This window comes from Brachyistius frenatus, unplaced genomic scaffold, assembly GCF_029030835.1.
Source record: "Brachyistius frenatus isolate BFR_SWC_R1_liver_20210118 unplaced genomic scaffold, ASM2903083v1 Contig_171, whole genome shotgun sequence".
Taxonomy (NCBI): domain Eukaryota; kingdom Metazoa; phylum Chordata; class Actinopteri; family Embiotocidae; genus Brachyistius; species Brachyistius frenatus.
Genome location: NW_027210770.1, coordinates 675,001 through 691,458, shown reverse-complemented (window position 1 = coordinate 691,458; position 16,458 = coordinate 675,001). Strand labels below are relative to the sequence as shown.

At 43.6% G+C, this 16,458-nt stretch overlaps 2 protein-coding genes across 11 annotated transcripts in view; one reads left to right on the top strand and one right to left on the bottom strand.

Moving 5' to 3' along the window:
* Nucleotides 1-347: 347 nt before the first annotated feature.
* LOC138631999 (aldehyde dehydrogenase, mitochondrial-like) lies at nt 348-8,145 on the bottom strand. Its single transcript, XM_069717241.1, has 13 exons — nt 7,946-8,145; nt 6,844-6,948; nt 6,332-6,472; nt 5,928-6,007; nt 5,648-5,759; nt 5,080-5,208; nt 3,766-3,879; nt 3,020-3,122; nt 2,095-2,279; nt 1,853-2,017; nt 1,535-1,692; nt 771-885; nt 348-678 (listed from the first exon to the last, which is right to left on the bottom strand). Exons 1-13 carry the CDS (start codon nt 8,060-8,062, stop codon nt 646-648), a joined length of 1,557 nt encoding a protein of 518 aa, XP_069573342.1. The 5' UTR covers nt 8,063-8,145; the 3' UTR covers nt 348-645.
* A 3,163-nt stretch (nt 8,146-11,308) lies between these two features.
* The window catches only part of rbm42 (RNA binding motif protein 42), an 8,937-nt gene continuing 3,787 nt past the window's right edge, over nt 11,309-16,458 (top strand). For 9 of the 10 annotated variants that reach the window (XR_011311782.1, XR_011311781.1, XR_011311780.1 and 6 more), the window contains exons 1-8: nt 11,498-11,649; nt 12,138-12,194; nt 12,442-12,577; nt 13,027-13,093; nt 13,186-13,257; nt 15,472-15,626; nt 15,755-15,919; nt 16,042-16,176. Coding sequence is in view for 3 of the 10 variants with exons in the window: in XM_069717254.1 (XP_069573355.1) it covers nt 11,609-11,649; nt 12,138-12,194; nt 12,442-12,577; nt 13,027-13,093; nt 13,186-13,257; nt 15,472-15,626; nt 15,755-15,919; nt 16,042-16,176 (828 nt within the window). In the remaining 7 variants the exon portion in view is untranslated. Of the gene's footprint in view, nt 11,387-11,497; nt 11,650-12,137; nt 12,195-12,441; nt 12,578-13,026; nt 13,094-13,185; nt 13,258-15,471; nt 15,627-15,754; nt 15,920-16,041; nt 16,177-16,458 lie in introns of those variants that run through there. The other variant, XR_011311783.1, reaches the window with a different exon arrangement.

Sequence of the window (16,458 nt, the reverse complement as noted above, 5' to 3'; positions counted from 1 at the left end):
AATAACATAAGAATGATCAATGGAAATCAAAATCATTATCCCACGGAGGTTTGGATTCAGAATCATACTCAAAATAAAAATGGAAAAATCAGATCACAGGCTGATCCAACTTCTGTGGAAATTCCTCAAGACAAGTCAAAATGAGGCTCAGTAGTGTGTGTGGCCACACACTATATATGTATATATATATATATATATATGTGTATACATATATATGTATGTATATATATATATATATATATATATATACGTATATATATGTACATATACATATACATGTATATATATACACGTGAGTGTCAGGAGTTAGTTTTAATCTTCCTTTAAATATCACACAGAAATCCGAGTTCTTCAAATGCATTTATTAATACAAATTACAAATAGCCAAACAGACTTCAGGCTGATATTCATTCCATCATTAGGACAGAAACCTGCACAGAGATCAAACATTCAATGCTCTATTCACTGAATACTGACTACTCCAGATGTGTATTATGAACAGGTGCTGACTCCACATGGCCTCAGCAGGAGGTGTGCGTGTGCGTGTGTGTGTGTGTGTGTGTGTGTGTGTGTGTGCGCGCGCACACACATCAGAAAGCAGCAGAGATTGAGGACAGATCACAGCAGCAGCAGCTTCATTGACGTCTACGAGTTCTTCTGTGGTACCTTGATGGTCACCTAGAAACAGAGAAGCACCGCGCTGACTCTCAGGACTCCCAGATACATAAACAATAAGAGATTATGACTCATGAAATATGTTTGATAATTACCGTTTTAACTTCTGTGTAGTTGTCCAGGCCGTACTCTCCCAGCTCTCTGCCGTTACCTGAAGCCTTGTAACCTCCGAACGGAGCCTGAGCACCGAACACGTCGTAACAATTAATCCTGCACAGGAACACGCACACGCAGGCACACACACACACACACACACACACACACACACACACACACACACACACACAGTCAGTCAGTCAGTAACAGCTCCACCACGGTCAGGAGACATAATACAATCTTTGGATCAGAGGAACATCGGAGGGGATTTTAAGGTCAAGTTAGTTTCTGTGTCCCTGATCTGAGAAACTCCAGCTAAACCTGACGTTCCCAGTGAGCCTGATCCAAACTGTCAATTATAAAATAAACACCACAGACTGGAGAAAAACACACACAGTCTCTGGGTCTTAAAGGTGCAGTACCACTGAGGGCCACTAGGGGTTCCAACAGACTCCCATTGAAAAAGCATTAAGTTCTCCTGAAACACAAAGTCAGTAAATGTTTTCCACGAGTCATCATGGTGTCATTAGAGAAACTTCTTCCTTCTGAAAATAATTCATCACTCATTACATATTAGGACATATTAACACAGATTGTTTGGGCTCATCCAAATATGGTCATTTCTGGCTCCAAAAAAACCCAAGATGGCGACGGCAGTAATACAAGACCAGAGGCAACAAAACAGCAGCTCACAAACTGAGCGGTGACGTCACAGCTTTCTATCACCAGAACCAGCCCGGCGTCAGGGTGAAACACATCTCACCAGACGGTTCCGGCTCGCAGCCCGTTGGACACGTAGTTGGCCTTATCAATGTCCTTGGTGAAGACGGCGGCTGCCAGACCGTATTTAGAGTCATTGGCTCGGGTCAACACCTCCTCCAGAGAGTTAAACTTCAGGATCTGCATCACCGGACCGAAGATCTGCAGGACGGAGACAGGAAGTAAAAAAAAAAATTAAAAAAAAGATTCATGGCCTGTCAATAATCAGAGTCAAAGAAGCAAATAACAAACAACAACATATAGAGGAACTTTCCCACCTCTTCCCTGTTTTTACTGAATATTAATAATCCATCCTTCCCACCTCCTCCCTGGCGATGGTCATGTTGTCCTGGACGTCTCCGAACACCGTCGGCTGGATGAAGTATCCTCGGTCTGCAGCCACTCCTCCTCCACACATCAGCTTGGCTCCTTCTCTCTTCCCGCTGCTGATGTATCCCAGGATCTTGTTGAACTGCTCCTGGTCCACCTGCAGGTGGCGCAGCAGGTGAGTCAGGTGACTGCACATGCTGAGCGTCTCCAGAACCGAGTCTCCGTCTGTGTTACCTGAGGTCCCTGCTCGGTCTTCAGGTCGAACGGGTTGCCCACCACCCGTCTCTTGGCTCGCTCCACGCTGCGCTCCACGAACTCATCGTAGATGTCGGCCTGGACGTACGTTCGAGAGCCGGCGCAGCAGCACTGACCCTGGTTGAAGAAGAGAGCGAAGTGCGACTGCTCCACAGCATCTTCCACTGGAGGAGGGAAGGGAGGAGATCAGGGAACACGTTCACTGAAACACTCTGACTGTTGGAGAACATCCATCAGAGAGCAGTTAACAGCAGGGAGACTCGGCTCTGCTCATGTCCACAGGCTTCATTTATATTCTTCCTGCAGGGATGTGAAAGAAGGAATCAACATGGGATATTCATCTTCGATTAAAAAGGTTTAACAAAAGTATTGCATCAAGCGTTCGCCCTTCCATTTACAGGGGCTCCAACACAATTCAACAAACTCATATGATTACAAATATAATGAATTTCTTTGTAGTCAGTGACTGCCTGCAGATGCCTTTAGTTTGTATCGTGGGTTTTTCTGCCCTCAGTTTTGTCTCCAGTGAGTGAGGAGTGCGTTGCGTTCAGGTGACTTGTGCATGTTTCAGGTCCTCGTTGTTCTGCACTGGGAGGAGAAGCGACCCTTTGACTGAACATGAGCAGAAATAAACTGCAGCGCTGCACAGTTTGGACTTCATGCAGTCACATGATCGGATCAAACCCGAGCACATTCATAAATAACATGACATTCACATTTTGCATGTACGTTCATCCATCGGGTTAAAATATGACTGCAGCAGTAACAGCAGAGTGTGTGTGTGTGTGTGTGTGTGTGTGTGTGTGTGTGTGTGTGTGTGTGTGTGTGTGTGTGTGTGTGTGTGTGTGTGTGTGTGTGTGTGTGTGTGTGTGTGTGTGTGTGTGTGTGTGTGTGTGTTTCATACTGTTGGCGTCAGACAGGATGATGTTGGGACTCTTCCCTCCGAGCTCCAGAGTGACTTTCTTCAGGTTACTGCTGCCTGACGCCTGCTGGATGAGATGACCCACCTGAAAACAGAGATAGGGAAAGATGAGAGGCTTCACTTCAGCTGAAATAATGTTTTGACAAAGAAGTTGGTGCTATAAAAACTACTGCTGCTTATTTAAAGCATCAAAAGTTACAACAGGACAAACTGACTGAACAACTGCAGTGCAGAAAGATCTTATACTGCTCAGTTCTTCACAATGAAATAACAAACACTGGAGTCTCAGCGGTGTTCTGGTGTTTCCTGCATCTGGACCAGAGCGCCTACAATCCGATCAGAGCTCAAAGACAGAACATCTGAACTTAATCTATTTCAGATCTATGAAAGAACCATGTTGGGAGGAGGAACTATCAAACCTGAAAGAGCTGCAGCAGTTTGTTACAGATGAGAAAAGTTAACATCTCCTTAACAGCTGAATAAAAGCATTGTGAAGGAAGAACTTCAAAACATCTACATAAAATACAGTCTTTTATGTATTTAACAGGTATTTAGTTACTTTGTACTGTCAGGATTTATTGCACTGTATTCTTGCACTATTGGAATAATAAAGTTCTCTCTCATTTTTGTGACTTGTTGGTGTCTTTCTGCCCCCTGGTGGCTAGTGTGTATCCCTCCTGTTACTGTCCAACAGCACCTGATAGAAACAGAGGGCAGAGCGGTCCTACCTCTGTGGATCCAGTGAAGGCCACCTTGTCCACATCCATGTGACCTGCGATGGCGGCTCCGGCTGACGGGCCCATGCCGGGCAGGATGTTCACCACACCTTCAGGAAAACCCACCTGGGAACAGAGGAGAGGTCGGATCTCAGCCACAGCATGTAGTTCTGATGCACTGATGGTTTTAACATTTAACACAGGTATATAACTAGATAGGCTGACCAAGTCTGTGTTCCAGATGTTGTTCTTGTGTACTAACTCTCTCTGCTCTGAGTGCATCAGTGTGTTCACGCTGTCAGTACAGAAACATCAGAACACTACAAGTACCAGGATGAAGCACTCAGAACGCTCCAAAACAAGAAGTGTGAAACTCTGGACACTTTCCACCCTAAACGGTCGCCATCTTGGCTCCGTAGAGGAAGGGGGCGGGGCCTCCAACGTAAAGGATTTTCAAATTAAAAGCGTGTGAGGAAGCTGCAGATGTTCCTGAAGACAAATTGTTTCTTTTCCACTGCTGCTGCTGGACAGAAGAATCAGTGTGTTTATTGAGTGTTAAACAGAGGACACAAAAACATGTTGATTTCTGGGTAAAATAATTAAAGCTGCAGATATTTTGGAGGGTGATGTGTTCACATGAGGAGGTCATTTCCTGTCAGTGCAGAACATCAGTATGTGATTGAAACAACACAACTCTGTCTAAACTCCTGCACTTCACAGGTAAGAGTCCTGACATGGAAGAGTATCTGTTAGTGTCCTGAGGGACGTATCAAAGTCTTTAAATCAAACGCTGCCTCGTCATGTGACGTCAAACCTCCTTCTCTGAATGTTCCCAGTTCAGGTGTCTTCTTCCCACTCAGAGGTTAGAACTTTTCCGCTTCCCAGTCGTACTTGAAGGCACCATTACAAAGCAGCCTCCCCAGGAAACAGCCCCCTTCACACCATGAGATGTGACCCTAAACACTCACATGACGTCAGATGACTCGAGCCCAGAGCAGATTAAAAGGCTGAGACTCGAGTCCAAGGACACATCAGAGGTTATATTTTATATTCATCTCTCTGGAGAAACATGCGGAGCCCTGAAGTTACCCGAGAAATAACAAATAAATCCAAGACCGTCAGAGGCAGAGCAGACAGGGTTCAGTATATATATAACATTATAACATTGTGAAGGTTTGCGTAACTTATGTTTTTGCAGTGTGGGTGGACTATAAAATAAAAACATTTAACATACAGCCTCCATGTTTGTATTGTGTTTCTGATTATTGTCACACGTCAGGTGCAGCAACGCGACCTGAAGAGTTAAAATGATGAAACCAATCTGACCTCCTTGATGAGGCTGGCGACGTACAGCGCTGTGAGCGGCGTCTGCTCCGCCACCTTCATCACCACCGTGTTCCCCGTCGCCAGAGCCGGGCCCAGTTTCCAGGCCTGCATCAGCAGAGGGAAGTTCCACTGGGGGGGGACGAAGGTCACAGGTGAGAGGGCGGTCACATGACTCGGCTGCACCAGAACAGGACCTTCATGTTCAGAAATCCTCCATCATTTAATTTACGTGATGAATTTTCTTTGTAATATTATAAAGTCTTCACATTATGACGTCTGAGATTTTTAACGAGGATCTTGAATCTGTGCAGTCGACCAGACGCTCTTCTGTGACCTTTACAATATTTATTTTGCTTTTATTAATATTTGATAGACGCTCATGTTGGATGTCAGATCTGACATGCATCAAAAATCCAACAGTTGATCTCCAATACTAAAAACATGAATTAAGGCCTGAAAGATGGACAAATAACTAGTTCATGAAACAAATAAATTCTGCAGTATTTAACACATCCGAGATTCAAAGTGAAGAAATGCTTATTTGAAAGGCTGTACGATATTCTCTTACCGGGATGATCTGTCCACACACGCCGACGGGTTCGTGTCTGGTGTAGCAGAAGAAGTCTCCGTCGATGGGGATGGTCTTTCCCTCCCATTTATCGGCCCAGCCTGCGTAGTACCTGAACACAACACGCCAGACATGCATCCTTCATCATGCATTAAAGAGATGGGTACGACGGTGTTGTCAGACAGGCTTCAGGTAGGTGGTGCGTTCAGGGACATCAACTCTGACTGCTTCATTGTGCTTCACGCAGATGAAGCTTTAAAACTGGGATGTGCTTGTTTACCTGAGACACTTCACCACATTGGGCAGGTCCACCGCGTAGGAGACGACGTACGGCTTCCCGTTGTCCAGGGTCTCCAGTTCCTATGGCAACAAGACCACAGCTTCACATGTTAATCACTGAACCAGTTCAAGCCGCGTGTTACTACTGCAGGAGCGTCACGCGTGTCCCTTTGCCGTGAAGTCACTCTGGCCACAGGAGGTTATTACAGCTGTTCACGTGTGTTGAATAAATGATTGAAAAAGCAATTTTCCTCTTTAAATAAATAACTTTTATCTGCAGAAACTGTTTCAAAGACGATAAACACAAAAAAAAATGCGGCACACATACTTACTACGCATGTGTTTATGTGAATATACCACGTGGTGAAAATCAGTGAATAAAAAGTGTTAATAATAATGACTGACAGCGAGGTAGGTGGAGTCCCTCTCGATGGCATCGGCCAGTCGGTTGAGGAGCAAGCCGCGATGGGAGGCGTCCATCCGTCGCCACGGTGACCCCAACCTGAAAGCATCACGTGCTGCTTTCACTGCCCTGTCCACGTCTGCCTGGAAACAAAACAGCACATAATTAATTCAGTAAGTTAGCGGTTATACAGGTTTGCCTACTTCTCCTCTGTTTATTCATATAATAATAATAATAATAATAACAATAACAGCTGAAACACAACGTCTGAGTCGTACAAAGATCCGACACAAATCAAAAAGTCTGTGATTTCTGTGAGATGTGTTTGGCTCTAAATCATATTAAACACGGGTAGTTTTCCTGCTGTTGTTTAGCAGCTCTTTCTTAGAACACAACAATAATACATCCAAGATCTCTGATTTAACCATCAGTTTTTATTTACTTCTTTCACTTAAAAAAAAAAAACAAAAAAAACACCTACATGAACATTAATAACCAGAAGTGTCTTGTTTACCTTATCAGCCTCTGCGACTTGACAGATGACCTCACCGGTAGCTGGGTTGATGGTGGGGAAGCTCCTCCCACTCGCTGCATCCTGCCACTCGTTGTTGATGAACAGCTGAAAAATGAAACATTTATTTATTTATATTTATTCTGTTACTGTCAGCCACAAATGTCTAAACGTTAACGTTTCATTTTGTTAAATAAAAATAAATAAAAGAAGAAATTAAGAGTAGTTTGTTATCATCAGTTCTATGTGCTCCAGGGACACGAAAAACAATGCCCACCAACTACCGAGACCTGCTTGTGAGGCATTCAAGGAACATGGTAAATTATAGTGTCTACCGGTAGCCTGCTTGTGAGGCATTCAAGGAACATAGTAAACTGCAGCGTCTACTGACAGCCTGCTTGAGAGGCATTCATGGAACATAGTAAATTGAAGTGTCTACAGATAGTCAAGTGTGTGATGCGTTTAGGGACAGCTCCCTCGCTGTGTTAACACTGCAGCGCTGCTACTGCAACATTATCTGTGTACACCTCCTTGATAACGTTCATCAATAACAGAATAAATATATATGTGTGTGTGTGTGTGTGTGTGTGTGGTAGGAGGGAGGGGGGGGGGGACGACGACGACAATATTTGTCAACTGCCCTGATCTGCAATCCTGGTGTGTGTGCAAGTTGAAAGTTATAAAAGAGATAAAGGTCACTGGACTCTGTTATGTAACCGCCCCACATGAAACTTATCTCTAAACCAGGATTTCGTAACGGGACCAGTTCCGGGTTTCTTTCCTGCAAACTCTCTGATGCAGTTTTTCTCTCCAACATGACTTCACTTCCTGCACCTGAATGCACCTCTGAAAGCCCCTGAACGCCGCTCGGCATAGACCCAGTCACCTGTTCACGTCAGCTGCAATCAAATCCAAACTTTTATGTTTTTTTATTGCACGTTTTCTAGACGCAGACAGACGGACACCTGGCCAGCTCCGGTAACCGTCCTCCGCCTGCAGCTCCTCTCGGTAACCTACGTTCATCGCGGTCCCGTCACACACTAACACACTTGTTGACTGCGCAGTTGGTTCGTGCCCAACGTCGGGTCCACGGCGGAGACTCTACCTTGTTGTAGTGGACCTCCGGCTGGGTGCTGGGTGCCGGGATGGCCGCCGCAGAGAAGCGACACACCGACGGTTGGTTCAACCGGGGAACGGCCCGGGAAATCACGGCACGGAGCATGTCGGTTCTTCTTCCTGCACACACGGAGACAACCGACGCGGAGCTCAGGCCAGATTGGGTCTGCGGACCGGAGCTGGCAGGCAGTGTGGGGGGCGGAGCTGGCCCACTCATGTGACGTAATGACGTCAAAACGACGGGGGATTTCATTTTTAGACAATTAGACAAACAAAGTCAAATACAGACACAATTTTAAAGCCTTTTTCATTCACTGAGGTATAAATAAAACATATTTCCCTGTAAAGGAGTTTGTGGGTTAAATGAGAAGATTTAAGTCAGACAGGTTGAATCCTCAAATAACACAAGAAATCCAACTGAAATGACTTCAGCATCAGAAACAAACTTAAACCCAAACTTAAAATGGAACAAGATAATTAAACTATGAAACAAATTCGACTCGGTTTAAAATATTCTGTCTTTGTCATTAAGTAACAGGGATGATATTTTGGTTAAAAAAAACACTTTTTAAGAAGAGTTTTGGAATTTATTTTGTCTTTATTATTCAAAGTCAAGTCTTTGTGTGGACAACAGTCCTCAGTCTCCTCTGGTCTTCAGACCTCTGAGGTGCGTTTGGTTCGTTATCCTGCTGCAGGATGAATCCTAGACTTAGAGGAGGTGTTTGTTCCTGCTCAGGGCCTCAGCATGCCGGGACAGTAGCAGCAAAGGAGCAATGTTTTACTTGAAATAGAGAACAGACACAGGATTACAGGTTGAAAAAGTGACTCCATCATGTCATAAAGGAACGGATGAGGTCAATGTGAGGACGCACCGACCTCATGAACCGCCCATCCAGGACTTTATTTACACTCAGACAGGAGACAGTCTTTTAGGTGAAAACAGTCCAAGGACACCTTGTTGGTTCTTATCTGGAGGAACGTCGTCCCGTGTGACTGGAAGTATGTGAGAGTTGATGCTGAGTGGTTTATCAGCCGGGCTCGGACACATGCTGAGATCTCTCCCCTCCACCGAGCTAAAAAAGTTGTGGGTTTTTAAGTCTCAATAAAAGATCTGATCGAGGTGATCCATATGAGCTACTTTTAATTAATGCTTCGATAAACTTTCAAACATACAATCAAATATATGTAATATTCTGAAATACAGCAGGTGTATGTGTGCACTTTTTTACTTTGTTAATACAGAATAATTTTTTAAACATCATCACACGTTTCACTGTTGGACTTAATATTGACCGCGTGTCTGAAGTTTTGATTTCTGGGTGTGATAATAGAAGGCAAACTGATGTGGAAAGATCATACAGCACATCAAAAAACATAAAAGTGTCTCTGAATATTTCTGCTTTAAACAAAGCAACATATGTGTTAGATCATAAGGCATCAGGCTGCTTATTGAAGCACAGCTGTTGAAATTTAAAGATCTAGTTGAGTTATAGTCATTATTAGTTATGTACAGGAAGGAAAGCAGAGTATTAACGAACATTTAAATGAAGAGTTTTTGTTTTTTAGTTCAGATGATGAGGACCATAAAAGGACATTTCATTTAAACATCAGAACATATAAGACATAGTAAAGCAGACGTGTATTTAAGTGATTTGGAATCAAATTGTGGAATTCTTTACAGAATGATTTAAAGAGACGTAAAAATATGTTTCAGTTCAAGAACATGAATGAATAAAGAATTATTAGTTCATATGATGTTTAAAGTGTTTCCTTAACTGATGGTGGAGTGTTATCTGTTCTTTATTTTCTCAGTAACCTGCAGGTTGTTATGTAACTATAACCAGACAGATCATCCATCTCTTTTGCTTGTCGATATTTTTTAACTAAGAGGTTAAAATAAGATTCCTCTTCTACCTTCCTGGTCATTGAGTGTGTAAATAGAGTGTTTGGACTGTGAGTCACTTTTTCATCTATATTTTCCGGAGAGTTTTGTGCCCGACCATGAGCAGAATAAATAAAAATTAAATAATAATAAAAATCCGACCAAAAACAAAAGAGTCGCATTACCGTTGGTGCTTGGACTGTTTAAAATGACTTTAAAGGCCTAATAAAACCAAATAATGCAGTTTTTCACCTGCCACAAAGTAATTTTAGCTCCTGCCTGTTGACTCAAAGGGTGTTTCTGCCTCAATATGCCTTGATTTCACTCATTACAGTTATATTGGACAGATTAGAGCTCACTCAGTGCTTTGAGTCAACAGGCAGAAGCTGAAATCACTTTTTGGCAGGTGACAAACTGCATTATTTGGTTTTATTAGGCTTTTAAAGGCATTTTAAACAGGGATAAAGGACTGAGTGAGCTTTAATCTATCTAAAATAACTCTCCTTATTGATATCAAGGCATTTTGAGAGAGAACCACCCTTTTAGTCAACAGACAGGACTTAAAATACATTTTTGGCAGGTGAAAATCTGCATCATTTTATTTTTGGTAATATCGGGTCTTTAAAAGCATTTTAGCAGGTAAAAAAAAACAGGCTGGGCTATGATCTGTCATAATCAAACTCTATTTCTGCTCTAAATGGACTAAAAATGACATGATTAGTTATTATCTCTGCCACTGAGCAGGTAAAATCAAACCTTCCTCAGGAGAATTGTGTTAAAGGTTACCTCTTTATTATATATTGCCCCTTTTAATTAATTACAATCAATTAGTCTAATAGTCAAAAATGATAAAACATACCAAACACATATAATCACAGAAAGCAACATTGCCCATCTTCATGTAAATGCATGCATAAAATAAGCAATATTGCCAAAACTTCTTCAAAAGAAGCCGAACAGTTTCACAAAGACATCCTTTTTATTATCATGGATATAAGGTAACGTGTATTTACACTCGGTCTCACAGCAGGACGTCTGCTGTGGATTATTGTGTATTATCATTACCATAGCCAATAGTTGCGCTCCCATAACTAACTGACCTCTCTGATTGAAAACGTTTCGCAAGAACAGATAACTGGACTAACGAAAAGATGATCAGCTGCACACACAGCAGATCTGAGCTGATTAAATTTATTAGTTATTTTATCTGCTATTGTGCTGCGTGACTTTACAAATGTGAAGATGTTCATGTTTGCATGAAACAACACGGTGACACTTACGGGATAAAATGTCTAAGATGCGCTTTTTGTAGTTCGTCGTCTGAAAGTTGTAGTTTCCACAGCCAGGTGACGTAATCAACATCCGCTGTCGCATATTTACGTTGTTTTTTTTTACTGTTCGAACGCACCCACAATCTGTGAATGCGTGAACTTCCTCTCCAGTACAGCAGGTGGCGCTCAATGCGCCGCGAGCGCTGTTGAACCCAGTCGTCAACAAACAAAAAGAAGAAGCGGGGTTGTGACCCGGATGTAAGAACAACGCTAACAAGTAAGTGTGCTAACGGTTCGTTCAGCTGCTAGTAAACGTAATTCTCCCCCTTTAAACCCGTTTATTCACAGTATGTAACTAAACCGATCAACTACAGTGAAGGAAGCAGCGGGTTTAATTGCGGTTAATTGAGAACTTAGCTGGTTGTTTATCTACAACGGAGATGCTAACGCAGCTAGCGCCCAGTGTGCTGAGCAGCTCGGAGAAACATCAGCGGGATTAATGAAGCAGCCAGAAAGAAGTCGGGTTGAAGCGGGTTCAGTGTGAGGGTTGTAACGGAGCGACGAGCTTCATCTCCCGGTCACAACAACAACTTCAGAGGTGAAGAGAGTCACAACACGGAGGAGCTGACTTCATCAGCTCGTTCATCTCAAACACGGAGATCCGGACTGAATTAAAGGGTTCAAAACGGCTGGAGTCAGTTAGTAATTCATACTGTTTATAGCACACCAAACTAGGAAATGCAAAGTGTCAATGCTGTAAAGAAAGCTTAATATTGAAAAAAATATAAATGGCAGAACTTTTTTTAAAATAATATCATAAATGTCCTTAAAAAGCTGAACAGTGTGATAGTTAAATGGTTGAAGTGTGCAGATGTAGTTAGCGACCAAAACATGTCAGAATAATAAATATAGAATAATAAAGTTGATGGAAAACAAAAGTGTGAAATGCTATGAAGTATAAATGAATAATAAATGAAGTTAAAGTCGGTGTACCTGCTGAGTTCAGTGTTTTTTCCTGTCTTTCTCAGCATGGCGCTGAAGTCCGGAGAGGAGCGTTTGAAGGAGATGGAGGCAGAGATGGCGCTGTGAGTTACACTCCTGTCTAACACATCATATGTTCCTCTGCATCACTGTTTTATCCTGAACATCTGCACTCCATCGCTGGGTTTTCTGTCCTCTTTCAGCTTCTGTGACCTTCATTATATTTGTTTTGTTAGTTTAACAATCTTTTTTTTTTTAACTCTCTTCTTGTCTTCGACCTCAGAAGAGAATCACCTTGTAAAAGTTTTGAAGAAGACTGTCGGTAAATAAATGCCCCTCCTGTCTGTGCAGCTTTGAGCAGGAGGTTCTCGGTGGTCCGGTCCCGGTGTCAGGAAGCCCACCTGTCATGGAGGCCGTCCCTGTAGCGCTGGCGCTCCCGACGGTGGCAGTGATGCGACCGATTATCGGCACCAACACCTACAGACAGGTGAGTGTGTGGTGGTGATGATGATCTCTGGTTCTGTTGTCGTTTATCTGTACTCCTCTTCCTGTCACATTCACCTGAGAGGACTCGTTGGACCGGGTCTCCTTCACTCTCTCAGAACCTCTCTGTGTTCTGTGTAGTTTCTATGTTCCACATATCTGGAACCAACTCCCAGGTCTCAGCAGACCTGAAGCTCTTTTACATCAAAGCTGAAGACGTTTCTGTTTGCTGCATTTCACTGAAGCCGATCTGAGGATGTCTTAAACTGCACCAGAACTTTTATCCTATTTTTAGCTTGCTTGATGTTTTAATGACTGTTTTTAATATTTCGATCACTGTTTTTAAATATCCTTTTCTTTTGCCTGATGTTTTGATGGTTTGATATGAAACCCTTTGAGTTGCCTTGTTGTTGAACTGTGCTCTAAAACATGAACTTGCCGTGTCTCTCTCAGGTCCAGCAGACATTAGAGGCCCGAGCTGCCAGTTTCGTTGGTCCTCCTCCGGCTTTCGTGGGACCAGGTAAACATTCAGATCTCTTCATGCTGACCTCGCTCATCAGTCGTCACTCTGCCCTCCAGATGTTTCATTAACACTCACTGTGACTGTTCCAGTTCCTCCAGTACGTCCGCCCCCCCCTCCCATGATGAGGCCGGCCTTCGTCCCGCACATCCTGCAGAGACCCGGTAAGATGCTGACGATGGAGTTTGTTCATGAGGTGTTTGTTGAACAGATGTGACGAATGTTCAATTGGTGTTTCAGGTGATGTAAATAACAGGAAGTAGAGAGGAGGAGTCAGAGTGGGCGGGGCCTCAGAGTGGAGGGAAAGTTGTGGAAGCAGAGCTGCTGTTTGTGTTCGTTATACAGTGGTGTGAAAAAGTGTTTGCTCCCTTCCTGATTTCTTATTTTTTTTGCATGTTTGTCACACTTAAATGTTTCAGATCATCAAACAAATTTAAATATTAGTCAAAGATAACACAAGTAAACACAAAATGCAGTTTTTAAATGAAGGTTTTTATTATTAAGGGAGAAAAACAATCCAAACCCACATGGCCCTGTGTGAAAAAGTGTTTGCCCCCTAAACCTAATAACTGGTTGGGCCACCCTTAGCAGCAACAACTGCAATCAAGCGTTTGTGATAACTTCCAATGAGTCTTTTCCAGCTGTGGAGGAATGTTGGCCGACTCATCTTTACAGAGTTGTTGTAATTCAGACACATTGGAGGGTTTTCCAGCACCAACCTCCTTTTTAAGGTCATGCCACAGCATCTCAATAGGATTCAGGTCAGGACTTTGACGAGGCCACCCCAAAGTCTTCATTTTGTTTTTCTTCATCCATTCAGAGGTGGACTTGCTGGTGTGTTTTGGATCATTGTCCTGCTGCAGAACCCAAGTTGGCTTCAGCTTGAGGTCATGAACAGATGGCCGGACGTTCTCCTTCAGGATGTTTTGGTAGACGGTAGAATTCATGGTTCCATTTATCACAGCAAGTCTTCCAGGTCCTGAAGCAGTAAAACAGCCCCAAACCATCACACTACCACCACCATGTTTTACTGTTGGTATGAGGTTCTTCTTCTGAAACGCGGTGTTACTTTTACGCCAGATGTAACGGGACACACACCTTCCAAAAGTTAAACTTTGGTCTCGTCAGTCCACAGAGTATTTTCCCAAAAGTCTTGAGGATCATCAAGATGTTTTCTGAGACGAGCCTTAATGTTCTTTTTGCTCAGCGGTGGTTTTGGTCTTGGAACTCTGCCATGCAGCCATTTCTGCCGAGTCTCTTTCTTCTGGTGGAGTCATGAACACTGACCTTAACTGAGGCAAGTGAGGCCTGCAGTTCTTTGGATGTTGTTGTGGGGTCTTTTGTGACCTCTCGGATGAGTCGTCGCTGCTCTCTTGGGGTAATTTTGGTCGGCCGGCCACTCCTGGGAAGGTTCACCACTGTTCCATGTTTTCTCCATTTGTGGATAATGGTTCTCACTGTGGTTCTCTGGAGTCCCAAAGCTTTAGAAATGGCTTTAGAACCTTTTCCAGACTGATAGATCTCAATTACTTTCTTTCTCATTTGTTCCTGAATTTCTTTGGATCTCAGCATGATGTCTATCTTCTGAGGATCTTCTGGTCTACTTCACTTTGTCAGGCAGGTCCTATTGAAGTGATTTCTTGATAGAGAACAGGTGTGTCAGTAATCAGGCCTGGGTGTGGCTCGAGAAATTGAACTCAGGTGTGATAAACCAGTTCAGTTATGTTTTAACAGGAGGGGGCAAACACTTTTTCACATCACTGTACGTCCTGGATCTTCATCTTTGTAGTCAGGGAGTTTGACACGAGACTTGAAAGTGGGAACTCTGTTTCAACGAAGAAGAACAGCGTGTTTCTGAGAGTCAGGATTCAAAAAATAAAAGTAAACTTTGATAAATTTCATCAACAAATTTGGATATGAACACGACGTCTCGCAAAACAATGAGGGATGTTAAAGCAGAGTCGGTCACAGTTTGAGTGGCGTCAAGCTGACTCGGGATCAGTTTAAAGACCCGATATATATATATATATCTATATAGATAGATAGATAGATAGATAGATAGATAGATAGATAGATAGATAGATAGATAGATAGATAGAACTGTTATGTGCAATAATGTGTAGTTCACTTTATGACCAGCAGTCAAGCTCTGCTGTTTCTTGCAGCAACACTACTATTTTTGTTATTTCTTGTATTTCTTATATTTCTATTCTATTTAACTATTTCTATGTTTATTCCTCAATATTTCAAGTTTTTTTTAATTTTTATTTTGTAAACATTGACATATATGTTCTTGTTCAGGTTAGGGACGACCAGCAAAGTAAGAATTTCAATGTACGGTGTAATCACCTTTTTTATACTGTGAATGTGACGATCAGGAGGTCAGCGGCTGCCGATGATGCGTGGTCCTCCGATAGCACCTCCTCTGCCCCGCCCTCCTCCTCCTCCTCCCATGATGCTCCCGCCGTCCATGCAGGGCCCCATCCCCCAGGGGGCCCCTCAGCCCATCCAGCACATGTCTGCTGGTCCTCAGGTCAGACACACACACACACACACACACACACACACACACACACACACACTCACACACACACACACTGATAACTCAGGAGTCCCACCGTCAGTCTGTGATGCTTCATGAAGTCTGTGTTTCTCTATCAGGTCGGTAATATGGTGTCGATGGTGTCAGGCCCCGCCCCGAGACAGGTAGCTCCGCCTCCTGTCAAACCGACCCCATCAATCATCCAGGCGGCACCGACGGTATACTCGGCTCCTCCTGCTCCACATAAGAGACCTGACGTCCGGGCTCAGAGACAGGCCCGGATGGTACGTTCACCTCCTGTTGGTTTGACACCGGTGCACTGAAGAGGGAGACATTACTGAGGAGGAACGGGACCATAAGAACCGGACCTGCGCGCTGACTCGTGTGTCTGCTGTGGATGTTTCAGGAGGAGCTGGCGGCGCGGGTTGCAGAGCAGCAGGCGGCGGTGATGGCGGCAGGTCTGCTGGACAAGAAGGAGAGTGAAGACAGCGGCGCCGTCATCGGACCCAGCATGCCGGAGCCGGAACCCCCCCACCCTGAGGTACCGTTCCCTTCACACTCAGGCTTTAGAGAGCGTTTAGTCAGGATGCAGATACACGATTTGGCCTAAAGTCTGTGGAGGGTGAAGCGTCTGAAGTCCTGCTGTCACCGCCTCCAGTTCTCTTGGAAGGTTTTCAAACAGCAGGAAGAATATTTATGAGGCATTTAAGGCAAAAACAGGTCTTTTTGAATCTTCTTTTCTAATGAATGAGGGATTATTTTCAGATGGACCTCCAGAAAACTAATAAGAAGGAGTGACTTTAGCTAACAACACCGAGATAAC

Coding starts and splice junctions, on each gene's coding strand:
- LOC138631999 (XM_069717241.1), bottom strand. CDS start 8,062: ATGCTCCGTGCCGTGATTTCCCGGGCCGTTCCCCGGTTGAACCAACCG. Junction 5,760..5,927: donor AATGTGGTGAAGTGTCTCAG/GTAAACAAGCAC, acceptor TGTTGTGTTCAG/GTACTACGCAGGCTGGGCCG. Junction 5,209..5,647: donor TGTGTGGACAGATCATCCCG/GTAAGAGAATAT, acceptor GTCCCCCCCCAG/TGGAACTTCCCTCTGCTGAT.